The following is a 13,538-nucleotide window of genomic DNA, read 5'->3' as shown; positions in this document are numbered from 1 at the left end:
GTATCATTTTTTGTTTTTTGCTTAAAGCTAAACTTTGAAACTGAACAAAAGCAATGGCTAAAGGTAGTAAATTACCTCAGTGCTGCTTTATCCTTGGCTTGCGCCCTCTCGAGTACACTACCAAACGGAAGGTGAGGAGAGATATCAATCATTTGCAGACCAACTTTCAAACGCATGAGATCCTCTTCTTTCATAAAGAACTCAAACAAATCGCGATATTGTTTACAGCAGAACAGCTGTCAAGTTAAAAAGCAACACATTATTAAAGGTTTATGTAGAAACGTAGAAAATAGGAACAGGAGTAGGCCATTCAGCCCTTCCAGCCTGCTCCACCATTCAACTCACTCTTCTTTAGCTATATTTTCTCCATTCTCTCTGATCATTTTAGCCCTAAAAACTATATTTATAGCTGTAATAATATAACCATTTTTAGTTAATATTAATTAAATATTAGTTAATATAAAGAGATTTAAAATAAAACTGAAAGAACTGCAAATCAGAGACAGAAACAGAAGTTGCTGGAAAAGCTCAGTAGGTCTGGCAGCACCTGTGAAGAGAAATCAGTGTTAATGCTTTGTGACTTGACCCGCAGCGTTAACTCTGATTTCTCTCCACTGATGCTGCCAGACCTGCTGAGATCTTCCAGCAATTTCCTGATTGAAAATACGTTCATAAAACAAAGAACTGTGGACTGTGGTGATATGAAACAAACAAAAACAGAAATTGCTGAAGGAACTCAGCATCTGTGGAAAGAGAAATGGAGTTAATGTTTCGATTCCTGTGACCCTTCTTCAGAATATGGATAATGTAGCATAATGTAGGGTATGGAGGGTAGTAAAAAAGGTAGGCACAACTTTGTAGTCCAAAGGGCCTGGACCGTGCTGTACTGTTTTATGTTCCATGTTCTAACTGACGAACTGACCCGTTGGAGTGGAAGGAGTGGATGCGTACACATGGGATGCGTAGGCTTTTTTTCTAGACCTGAGTTGCATTATTCAAGGAGACACCAGGCAACCAGCAGGGTTGTATCAATAGGGAAACAACTTCAGGAGGGTGAGTCACTTGAGAAAGCTTTCACATTTCTCCTGAAGACTGATGCTGAGTGATACCAGAATAAAGCAATCTGAGGCTTAACTGAATTGATTAAGCAGCTAACCGAGGCAGAGTGACAGATTTTTAAAAATGTTGTTCTCACATGTATTTTACAGTAAGAATACGTTGAAATGCAGTGAAAAGCCTTCATTTGTCTCCACCCTAAATAATTTAAGAATAGGGAAAAATAAAGATATAGCTTGAAGAGAGGCAGCGGTGGGGAGCAATGGGAGCAGATGCCTTAAAGCTTTGCGAAATTCAAACAAAATTGAAAAGTTAGGATGACGGTGGAGGGAATTTTGAAGAATGGGAAGTTGAGGAAAAATAGGAACAGTGACACACAAGAGATCTAGTAGAGTTTTGTAGGGTATTATTGCCACTGTAGAGATGGGGAAAAGATATAGAAATGCTATGGCAAGAATTTTTAAATATTTGGCACTGGGAGTCCAGGAAGCAATTTCAGACGGCGAGGATTATGCTGAATGTGCAGTGTTGAATAACAGAGCATGCGTAATAACAGGAGTAGAAGTTTTTTCATTTTCCAAAGCTGAAGCCCATTGAATAAAATCATGGCTAATGTTCTACCTACATTCCATGTTCATGAGCTATCATCATATCCCTTAATTTCCTTTATAGCCAAAAAGCTACTCCTCTCTGCCTATTTATATTCAACAAATGAACATCCACATCTGAGGGAGAGCTTCGAGTGAACCTTTTTCCCTTCTTGGTCTCAAAGGCTGATTCCTTATCTTGAGACAGTGACTCCTGATTTCCAGACTCATCACCCACAGGAAACATTACCTTTGCATCTATCCTGTCAAGCCCTTTCAACAAGATCACCTCATGATTCCAGCGGCAAATGGGCCTGATCCGAATTTGGGATGAACTGGAATTTATGGAAGAGGAAAAGGGAAGGCGTTTGGTTTGGCAGTGAAGTGGCCTCTTCATCAGTGACCCACATTGAGAGCAACTCGCCAAGACTCCTTCGAACACACCTTCCAAAGATGACCTGCAAGCTCCCCTCCAAACCGGGCACCACCCCGATTTGGAGCAATAACGCTGTTCATTCACTGCTGCTGGGTCAAAATCCAGAATTCCTTCCTAACTGGCACTGAGGGTGCACCCTACACCAATCAGGTGGAGAGCAATGGTTCAAGAAGGTAGCTCGCCATTGACTCCTGAAGTACAATTCAGAATGTGCGATAAAATCTGATCTCACCAATGGCAGCCAGAGGCCATGAATTAACTAAAAAGGCAACGTTCGGAGTTGCAACGTTTGGAGATGACATGGACTAGCACCAGGATCAGATAGATTGATGACACACAATGTAAAACCTCACGCACAAAGAATGGTTACATGGGTTCAGTGATGAAGGGTCAGCAAGAAACACTGAACTTGAATTATCGCATTTGATTGATCAAAATAAAGGTCTTGTGGAATTAGACGAGAAGGGGGGAAAGCATAAGTCTAAATGTACGTACAGTTTCAATTGGTTCTGCTCCCAGTTGTTTGAGAGTAGGTATGGGCTTTAGGTTTTTGCCACAAAATTGACACAAATCAAATCCGACTGATACCTAGAGAAGAAATCACAGTGGTCAGTTCTAAATTTTACACAGCACACTGAAGTCTGTAACCGAAACAGCTACAGCTGTGTGAGGATAATGGAAAAGGAACTCTGCTGCTGTGTACAACAGAGCGCCTGGATTTGGTCTGAGATTGATGGAGCTAGAGGAAGAACTCATCTGGCCTCTCATTCCCATGGCAGGTCTCTGAAAGAATTATCCAGCCTGCCCCACTCCCTGTTCTTTCCCTGTTGCCCCTGCACATGTTTAAATATTCATCTAATTCTCTTTTGGAGGTTTCTGTTGAAATCCACTTCCCTTCAGGAAATGCATTCCAGGTCATCGTAACTTGTTGCATTAAACAAAAAAAATCCCCTAATTTCTCCTTTAGTTCTTTTGCAAAACATTTTAAATCCATTTTATCATGTCACCAACTATCAGTTTCTCCTTATTTACTCTAAATAAATCAGAATGCAATGTAGCAATTGGACCATAATCTGTTTTCCTCAGAAACGTATATTGGTTCATATCTGCCTGCAGACGGAGGAGGGAGATTGGGACAATTGGAGGATATCGACTGCCCTGTCCATGTGACTGGCTCTGAAACCAGCACTGCCTGCGAATGTGATACCTACACATTACCAATCTTCTCTGTAGCATGAAGATATAAAGTAAAAACAAAGCCATGTCTTATTAAAGGAATTATGGAATCTTATGGAACCAAACTGTTGTACTTGAGCTGCCTTTTTGAAACAGCCTTCGCACATAGTGCTTATTACCACGCTCTTTGTCTGAGACCCTGCAGGTTCCTCACCCTCACACACTTAGTGTAAGTTATTTGGAATGTCAGTTTCTGATGTGGTTCCTTGGTTAACTACCATTGCCTGTATGATATCTGAACATTCCCTCCATGTTAGTCCTTATAAAATATGCCAGGAATGCTAGTTCTTGTTGAGACAAACATCTTGAGGTTTACTAACAACATGCTTACTGTTGTTAAGGCTACCATCCATGACTGCAACATTACACACAGCTGGCTGGTTGACTGACTGCACACTTCCATGTGACTGCTGAAGGCAAGGGATCTATACTGGAATCTCACATGTCATGATATCATCTAATTATCTTAAAGGGGCATCTTAACATCTTAAAGGAGTCTATGCAATAATACAACAGCTACCATTGGTTTTTCAATTGGACCATTCCAAATTTATAGCTAAACACCTACTCAGCAAAGGGGCGTTTTGTTTCCAATTTGCTTTGAAACTTCTCATGGGCTTTAAAACCTTGGTTCTTACCCATTTCTATTCAGTGGAGACCAATCCAAACCTTTCCAAGGTGTTCTTACAACTGAAGTTCTTCACCCTGGTAAAATTCCAAGGAAACCTCCTCCCTCTGAATGTTTTTCCAAAGGTTGGACATCTTTTCTGGAGTGTAGGATCCAGGATCATCTGCAATGCTCCTGCTGAGGCCAAAGCAGTGATTTATAAAGTTCAAGAATAATCTCCTTCTTCTTGCTTGCTTTCTCTGCCTTATGGTCGGTCTGATCCATGTCACGATAACATCCCCCAAGTGCAGGGCCATGAGGCAGGCCCCTAATCCACCCTATCAAGGGCAGGGACTAAAGCCCATGCTATTAGTATCGATCGGATCCATACTGAAAGTCCAACCAACTAGCATCCCAAGGAGTCTGAGTTGTTGGGGCAACACACACCTTCATCGTGGTACAGATAGTAAGAACTGCAGATGCTGGAGTCAGAGATAACAAAGTGTGGAGCTGGAGGAACACAGCACGCCAGGCAGCCTCAGAGGAACAGGAAAGTTGACGTTTATCCTTTGCTGTGGTAGTCCTCTATCTATGGGTAGCAATGGTAGAAGCTCCAATTTCTCTCCCTCTGTCACAGCCTGCTATTGATGATTGTTGGAAGGTCTGACAATACTTGACCTCTATGTCTGCATTATGAACACACCTTCCTTCGATTACTAAATCCTAGCATCGGTCTTTAACCTGCAGCCTGTGGCTCAGGTACAGAACTATTGCTCACTGTGTGAGAAGAACTCTTCCTCCCTTAATAAGCCCGAATACTTCAGTGATTTGCCTTATCGCCTTCGCTTTGTGTATACAGAAACAAACAAATGTTTCAAAATAATAGCATTTATAAGACACTGCCTTTCCATGGTTTTCCTTCCAAAGTCACTTCACACATCTTTGGGTTGCAATCTACCTGCGGTGCCTCTGCCCATTGTATCATTCCAAATCCAATAACTATCCTCTTTCAACATTTCATTCATTGTTTCTTCCTCCACAAATGCTGCCAGACCCGCTAAGTAATTGAAACATTTTCCGTTTTTATTTGAGATTTCCAGCATTAACAGCCATTTGCTTTTCCATGAGCAGATACCTTGGTGGGAAGTTAATTGAAGTCTCAGGATTAACACCAGTGCTTTCCTTTGCAGTGAAGAGATATAGTTTGAATCTGGTTCTCCCTGTTTTGAGATCATTTGAAACATTCCCGCCACACAAATGCCAGGCAATCCCCAATCGCCAATAAAGTACAACCTAACCAGCATCCCTTGACATTCAATGGTGCTACCATCACAGAACTTCCCCCCCGCCATCAACATTGTGAGGGTTAACATTGACCAGAATCTCACCTGCGCTCACCACATAAACATAGTGGCTACAAGAACAAGTCAGAGGCTAGGAACACTGGGATGAGTAAGTCACCTCCTGACTCCCCACAGCCTGTCCAACATCCATGAGGCACAAGTCACGAGTGTGATGGAATACTCTCCACTTGCCTGGATGGGTGCAGCTCCAACAGCACTCAAGAATGAAGCTTGATAACATCCAGGACAAAGCAGCCCCCACTTGATTACACCACATCCACAAGCATCTACTCCCTCCACCACCGACGCTCAGTAGCAGCAGTGTGTACTATCTACAGGAAGTACTGTAGAAATTCACCAAAGTTACTCAGACTGCACCTTCCAAACCCATGACCACTTCCAACTAGAAGGCCAAGGACAGCAGATACATGGTAACATCACCACCTTCTTCAACTTCCCCTCCAAGCCACTCACCTTGGAAATATATCACCATACCTTCGCTGTCGCTGGGTCAAAATCCTGGAATTCCCTCCCTAATGACATTCTTGGTCTACGTACAGAATGTGGACTGCAGTGGTTCAAGAAGCTCACCACCACCTTCTGAAGGGCAACTTGGGTTGGAGAATAAGTGCTGGCCCAGACAATGACACACACATCCCACAAGTGAATAAAAAAAATTAAATTTACACAATGAGTTATTTCGTAAATCAGTCCTGTTCTTGCTGCAAGGGAGACATTGCATTGCATTCCCAATTAAGGAACCTGTACTTACCACAGATTTTCTGAACTGGTTCCACCCTAGGTGTCTGGGAGATTTTGAAAGATGTGAATCTTCAACCTAAGGGAAGAAAGATATTTATACTATAGCAGAACACCTGATTTTCCCGTTACCTACTGTGCTAGGAAAAAGTCGGGAAGGTTTTCCCAGCATAAAGGATCCAGTGAAAAATTAAAACTCTTGCTCCCAACAGGTCCAGACACTGGGGTTTTTGTTAAGGAAGGGTGTCAAGGGTTAGGGAGCAAAGAAAGGGATAAAATAGAGTTGAAGTAGAATTCTAATTGCTGCTTTGAGAAATTACTATTTCAAACCAGTCATTTGGGTTGGAGAAAGAGAGAAAGAACCAGAGAAACTGAGGATGTAAGTTAGGAGATAAAAGAAGCAAAGAAGGAGTAGGAGAAGCATTGGACAGAGAGTGCAGCGAGCTGCAGCACTGAGGGAATTGGGATTCTAGTGCAGAAATGAGAGAAGGCTAGCATCCAAATTGAACGGAAGGCAAGTACACTGTTGGCTTTTATTTCAAAGGAAATGGAGGATAAAAATGGGTAAATCTTGCTAAAACTATAAAAGGCAATAATCAGAACATCGCTGGAATATTGTGACCCTTGGTTCCCTTATCTAAGAAAAAATATATTGACATTGGAGGCAGTCCAGAGAAGGTTCAATAGGCTCACTCATGCATGGAGGGACTTCTTAATGAGGAGAAGTAGAGTAGGTTGGGCCTCTGCTTACTAGAGTTTTGAAGACTGAGAGTTGATCTTATTGAGACACAAGATACTTAGGGGATTTGTCAGGTGAGATGTGGAAAGGTTGTTTCCCCTTGAGGGACAGTTTTGGACCGAAGGGCATAATCGCAGAATAAGGAGTACTCGGTTGGGTGAGAGACAGGAGGAATTTCTATTCTCAGAGGGCAGCGAATCTGTGGAATGTTTTGCCGCAGAGGCCATTAAAGCTGAGAGAGATACATTTTTAATCAGTCAGAGAGTGACGGGTGGGGATTATCACATCAGTCATGATCTCATTGAATGGTGAAGCAGACTCAACACACTCTGAATGACCTACGTCATTCTAGACTCCAGAGTCTAACAGTCTTATGGGATGGCTATAAAATATTGAAATGATCAGTCAGGGTAAAAAGAAACTTGCTACATATCAAACCCATGAAAGCAGGGAAGGGTGAAATGAAATCAGCAAGGATACTTCAACCCAGTGTTTACAATATGAAGGAGAAGAGATTTGAGGAATAGGTAATCCAGGATTTACCAAAGGTGAGATGGAAAAGGAAATGAGATTATTGAAGTAAACTGAAGGAGAACAAAGGTCTGCCAGAATACTTCCAATGATACGTTCTCAGGATAAGGGGGAGGCCTTTAGACTAATATGAGGAGAAATCCCATCACCCAGAGTGTGGTGAGCCTGTGGAATTCTCTGCCACAGAAAGCAGTTGAGGCCAAAGCATCGAATGTTTTCAGGAAAGAGATAGATATAGTTCTTTGAGCTAAAAGGATCAAAGGGTATGGGGGTACAGGGTGCTGAGTTGGATGATCAGCCATGATCATTATTGAATGGCAGAGAAAGTTTGAAGGGCTGAATGGCCTACCTTTTCCTATGATCTATGTTTCTGGATTCTTTGGGAAGAAAGGAAATAATGGGAGCTGTAAGAATTTTATTTCATTATTCTACATTGGAAGATTGACCAATATAATTTCAAACATTAACAGTGGTTACTACATCACGACACTATTTCTATCCTTTGTTATTTCCCTTGGTATTGTTGTATATAGTTTAAATATTTTAATTCCAGTTTTAGTTTAATCTCTCCTGTCCTGATCTGAAACAGTTAGACTTTAAATAAGAAGCCTTGCTGACGACTGTGTGTTTGCTGGGTTTATTTTGAGCCTTGTGGTTCCTTCACTGGGCCCAGTGCTCACCATTAGCCTGTTACTCCTCTTGAACTGTTCCTCATTGAAGGCATGTTCTTCCTGCATCTGTTTATAAGACAAGAAGCAGCTTCTATTAGTGTCATCAGAGTGATGTTTTTGCAGTTGCATGTAACACCTAAGAGTCCTCTCCTGTGCTTTGACCCAGAATGAGGAGGCACGTGGACTTGGAACTCACCATCATGGATACACTTGGAGGCGTACCTGAGCAAGTTGTAATTTAAATAGTCTAACTCCTACTCTGTAAAGTAACATCTCAGCTCCTGACCCCATTAAGGTGACAGTCTGGCTGAGAGTGGGGACAAATGTTGCAGAGGGAATAATTCATCTTAACTGAATCCAAGCACTCTGCAATGTGACCCTGCAGTCTGGAATAATGCACAATGACATTCAAACGAAGACAACAAAATGTGAGGCTGGATGAACACAGCAGGCCAAGCAGCATCTCAGGAGCACAAAAGCTGACGTTTCGGGCCTAGACCCTTCATCATCATCTGATGAAGGGTCTAGGCCCGAAACGTCAGCTTTTGTGCTCCTGAGATGCTGCTTGGCCTGCTGTGTTCATCCAGCCTCACATTTTGTTGTCTTGGATTCTCCAGCATCTGCAGTTCCCATTATCTCTGACATTCAAACGACCTTTGTTATCTCCAACTCCCGAGTGGCAGTGTTCTGGATGAGGGGGATGGGCAGGGGGTGTGGAATTTGGTGGGTGAGTTGGTCAAAGCTTATTGTGAGCAGTGCTGGAAAGTGGGACTCTTTTCCATATTCTACATCCTGCATCCACAACAAAACCGCCAACCCCACTCTCAGTGGTGATTCCCCATTAATACGACAATGTGTTGTCTCTGATTTCCAAACCAGATGTCCTGGTGGAATCTCTGTGTGAGTCTGAAAGCGGATGTGAAGGTCTAACTGGGTGTCCCATCACCCTAACCAGGCACTCAGTCTCACCCTCAAAGATGTATAACAAGGGCCCTGCTAAACTCAGAAATAAAACAAACAGCCTGACTTTTCACTTCAATCTAAGTCCCTACAGTCCCTTTCCAATATCTTTTGGGAAGGAAACAGTCATCCTAAAATGGTCTGGCCTACATGTGAATCCAGACCCTCAGCAATGTGGTTCACCCTTAACTTCCGTCTCGATAATTAGGGATGGGCAAGAAAGGCTGGCCGAGCCAGCGACACCCTTAGCCCGTGAATGAATTGAACAAAACTTTACTAAAAAATTGCTGTTTTCTGATTTTGTCATTCACTTGCTGCCTCCTGTCAGTATTCTCTCTCTCACCCCGAGTCTAATCGAGTTGTGGGGAATGGTCTAATGCATGCCCTCTGCCATTTCTGTAGGCAGTAATAGAGGGCAGCTTCTCGGTATTGGCCTAGAGTTTCCAGGAATCAAATATCAAGCTCTGTGCAGCTGAGAAAAGTTGTCGACAAAATGACAAAGACTGATTTCTCCAGCACTGCCTTGAATGCTTCTCCCTATCTGTCAGGACAGAAAGGAACAGGAAACGGGTCTAGGAGGAGGAGACTGCTCGGCTGGCAGCCAAGAATCATCAATTGGGTAATGAGATCTCTTGCTTTCCAATTGGCTCAGAAGGTGTTGTGCCACAAGGATGGATGGGTTGGCCAACTATTGGCTAAGCCTAGGGCAAGTCATGTGATGAAATCTCTAGGAATATATTAAATCCCAGATGGTAACCCTGAATAGGGGGCACATGAGATCTGACATCTTTGGGGCAATTTTAAAGCCCAGCCTCTCCATCAGGCTGGGGTACAGTAGTGTTTTAACACCCTCCCCATCAGTATTCTGATGAACAGGTGAGGTTAAAGTCATCTCCCCAGTTGCCCCTGCTTACACTTCTCCTCGACCAAGCTGTGGATCTTGGATAGAAGTGATAAGAATGACCCGATTGCACAATTTGTCAAAAATAATGCTCTTGCCAGCTCAGTGCCATTTAAATTTAATTAATTAGTCTCAGGGGAGTGTTAGAGTAGCTTTTGCAAACCATTCTTTACAATATGCCCATTGGGCATTCCATGCCCCTCACTAACACCTCTACATCCTGCGTCCAAATTAGTTTAAACATTCCCTTATGAAATGGAAGCACTATAAGCATTTTCAAATAGCTTGACAAGTGCACAGATTTAAAACATTAATGTGGGAATCCTTAAGGATAAATGGCATATGGGCATTATCCACAAAGGCAGGAGAGTTTAACATTATTAGATCAATCATGGTCTCATTAAATGATGGAGCAGAGTAGAATGGCCAAATAGCCTACTCCTCTCCCATATCTAATGGTCTTAGGTAGATACACTGGTTCTGGTATATACATGACATACAGCTGGGATATAATGTGATGAATCATTACAGAAGTTGACCTATAGGGTCTCTGCTTTGCTGATAAGAGCTCAGTCAATAGCAAAACAGTTACATTCAGTGTTAACATCAAAAAACATCATACTTACTAATTTTTTCTGGCTCCACTGCCAATATTCCTTAATCTCACTGATTTCCTTCACATCTTTTAACCAAGTGCTCCTTATCTAAATTGAAAACAGCAGCATGATGTTATACAAAATATACATGATATTAAGCTTCTTTTGTCAAATTTCTATTTTTCCACATATTACGAATGAAATCAAGAGATAGTGTGGACAGTGGGGAAGAATGGTAGATGGTCAGCAATGGTCTGTTTAAATGATGGAACAAGCTCAAGGGACATTGTGGATGACTCCTGTTACCATGTCCTACTTTCCAACTCTTTCTTTTAGGGCAGGGTAGTATTCCTAGGTTGAATAACTATTTCTTCCCAGTCGTCTCTCCTTAGCTGTTTGGAAGTAAAGAATCAGGACTCAAAACGCAGAACGCTGTAGAAACTCAGCAGGTCTGGCAGCATCTGTGGAGACAGAAACAGTTAACACTCAGTTTTGTTCTCAGTTCTGAAAAAGAGTCATGCTAGACTCAAAACATTAACTCTGTTTCTCTCTCTACAGATGCTACCAGACCTGCTAAGTTTCTCCGGTGTTCTCTGAGAGATTTTCTTTCCCTCCCAGACCACATCCTTCCAAATGATTGGTCCGTCATTTGAGAAGAAGCCATGTGTGGGGGTAACACTCAAGCAGCGATTATCGAGTGTTCAACCACTGCACAGAGGTGGTTCAACAATCCTGGAAAGGAGTCAACTTAGAATCATAGAATCCCTACAATGTGGAAGCAGGCCATTCAGCCCATTTAATCCACCTCCAATGAGCATCCCACCCAGATCCATCCCCCTACCCTATCCCTGTAACCCTGCATTTCCCATGGACAACCTATCTAGCCAACACATCCCTAGACACTATGGATAATTTAGCACGAGCAATCCACCTAACCCTCTTTGGATTGTGGGGTAAATCGGAGCACCCAGAGGGAACTCAAGCATACACGGGGAGAATGTGCAAACTCCACACAGACAGTTGCCCACGAGTGGAACTGAATCCAGGTCCCTGTGCTGTGAGGGAACAGTGCTAACCACTGACCCACCGTGCCATGACCAGGGAGCACACGTGGGAAAATTGGAAAGACAACATTGCATGCTATAGTTTCAGCCCCACATTCCGTGTCCCATGGCCTGCTTAATTGCTGGGTCATTTAATTGCCCTGGATATTCACCATGGCATGGGGCTCATTTAGGTGGCCAGACTGCTTGAGAGTGATGTAGAATCCAACAGTGAGAGGCTCAGTCCCTGCAAGTACTTCACGCCAGTGTTTACAGAATGAAGAAGGCAATGGGGAGGTAATGGCATGGTGGTATTATTGCTGGACTGTTAATCCAGAGACCCGATAATGTCCTGGGGACCGGGGTTCGAATCCATGACAGATGGTGGACTTTGAATTCAATAAAAAAGCCTGGAATTAAGAATCTAATGATAACCATGACTCCATTGTCAATTGTCTGGAAACAACCCACCTGGTTCACTAATGTCCTACAGGGAAGGAAAGTGCCATCCTTACGTGGTCTGGCTTACATGTGACTCCAGACCCACTGCAATGTAGTTGTCTCTGAACAGTTAGGGATGGGCAATAAATGCTGCCTTGTCAGTGATGCTCTGATCCCATTCATGAATTTTAAAAAAATATCAGGAAAGGGTGTCCTGGATTTGGCACAAGTGAGATGTAAAATATGAGAAGTAAAGGGAAATTAGATGATTTAGTAACACTGCAGGAAAATAAGCGTCTGTCAAAACGTATCCAAGGATTCTCCCCATGTCTGCGTGGGTGCTCCAGTTACCCCCCACATTCCAAAGATTTGCAGGGTAGGTGGATTGGCCACGCTAAATTGCCCTTAGTGTCCAGGGATGTGTAGATTCAGGGGGATGGGTCTGAGGGTCAGTGTGGACTTGTTGGGCCAAAGGGCTTGTTTCCACACTGTAGGAATTCTATGATTTTGTGGTGATTCAGTGGGAAATGAGGCAAGAAATCCTGAACTACAGTCCCATCTTCTTTGTTCGCTTTACACTTGGGAAATGAGTGTCCTTCAGGTTATTTATGACCAGTTGCCTCCATCTAAAGGACAGAGGTGCCTTTGGTCTTTTGTGCACCCTGGCTATATCCTTTATTCAGTACGGTGCACATGAAGCACTGCACTTTAAACAAAATTCACTACAATTTCCTGTGGGAGTCCTAACCACGCAAAGGATTGCCAGAATGACTGGTGGACTGGAATATCTGCACATCTTCTGTCAAAGGTCCAGGGAGCCTGGCTTGAAAAAAAAACCCTAGGTCCATGTAAGGTAAGACATCACTGTCCATAGCTCAAAGTATGTAAAAGTACATGATGCAACAGCAACTCAGACTCTGAGTGAGCTGTAACAAACCACCAACTGTTGAAAAAGTGGTTAAAATTAATTTTGTTTGGAGAAGGGGAGACATTAGCTAAAATACGCACATTTAAAAGCTTCTGAAAATAATTGTTTTTAACGTTTACCAAAAAAAAATGAACTAATATTGTGAGCAAATTGTCCTGTATACTTTAGAAAGTCAGTTTTAGTTTTTAAGATCAAGTATCTCTCAGATGGCAAATTCTGATTACCGGAATTTTGTGAAAATCAGCTGTAAATATTACACTGCACCAGGTTATTGTTCTTAAATCCAACGAGGAGTGTATTTTAAAGCATAATTTTAATTCTATACTATCTTCTAAAACATTGCTTCACTGCACTGGATCTTGGCAGATCTTTGCACAATCTAAAGGCGTTTGAGTGGGAACTTGCAAAACTAGCTGTGTTGGGAAAAATTTTATGATTGAACTTGAAGCAGAAGCACAATATTAATTTTGCAGAAGTTGCAATTTTACCAGCACATTGAGGCAAGATGTATTTGAAACTTCAGGCTCACATCAGTTATACCCAATCAGTGCCTAAGGTAGGGGCAATGAAACCTTTGGTACCCTGTCACATCGTCTGCAAGAGGGAAATGGTGTTTAATGTTGTCTTGTCACGGGGCGGGAGCTACCAAGTCAAATGGCAATGCAAAGAAACAAGTTAAGGAGAGTGGATACACCAAGGGCATT

The 13,538-nt window shown here is 42.6% G+C and overlaps 1 protein-coding gene across 4 annotated transcripts in view; it reads right to left on the bottom strand.

The window, feature by feature from the left end:
- LOC125457949 (glutamate-rich protein 6-like) overlaps window positions 1-13,538 on the bottom strand; it is a 66,833-nt gene that overhangs the window by 20,972 nt on the left and 32,323 nt on the right. For 3 of the 4 annotated variants that reach the window (XM_048542766.2, XM_048542768.2, XM_048542770.2), the window contains 5 exons: window positions 10,453-10,530; window positions 7,975-8,031; window positions 6,038-6,103; window positions 2,575-2,667; window positions 76-236 (listed from right to left, as the gene is read on the bottom strand). In XM_048542766.2, the coding sequence (XP_048398723.2) occupies window positions 76-236; window positions 2,575-2,667; window positions 6,038-6,103; window positions 7,975-8,031; window positions 10,453-10,530 (455 nt within the window). The remainder of the gene's footprint in view (window positions 1-75; window positions 237-2,574; window positions 2,668-6,037; window positions 6,104-7,974; window positions 8,032-10,452; window positions 10,531-13,538) is intronic. The other variant, XM_048542769.2, reaches the window with a different exon arrangement.

This window comes from Stegostoma tigrinum, chromosome 14, assembly GCF_030684315.1.
Source record: "Stegostoma tigrinum isolate sSteTig4 chromosome 14, sSteTig4.hap1, whole genome shotgun sequence".
Taxonomy (NCBI): Eukaryota; Metazoa; Chordata; class Chondrichthyes; order Orectolobiformes; family Stegostomatidae; genus Stegostoma; species Stegostoma tigrinum.
This window is presented reverse-complemented; position numbering and strand designations above follow the sequence as displayed.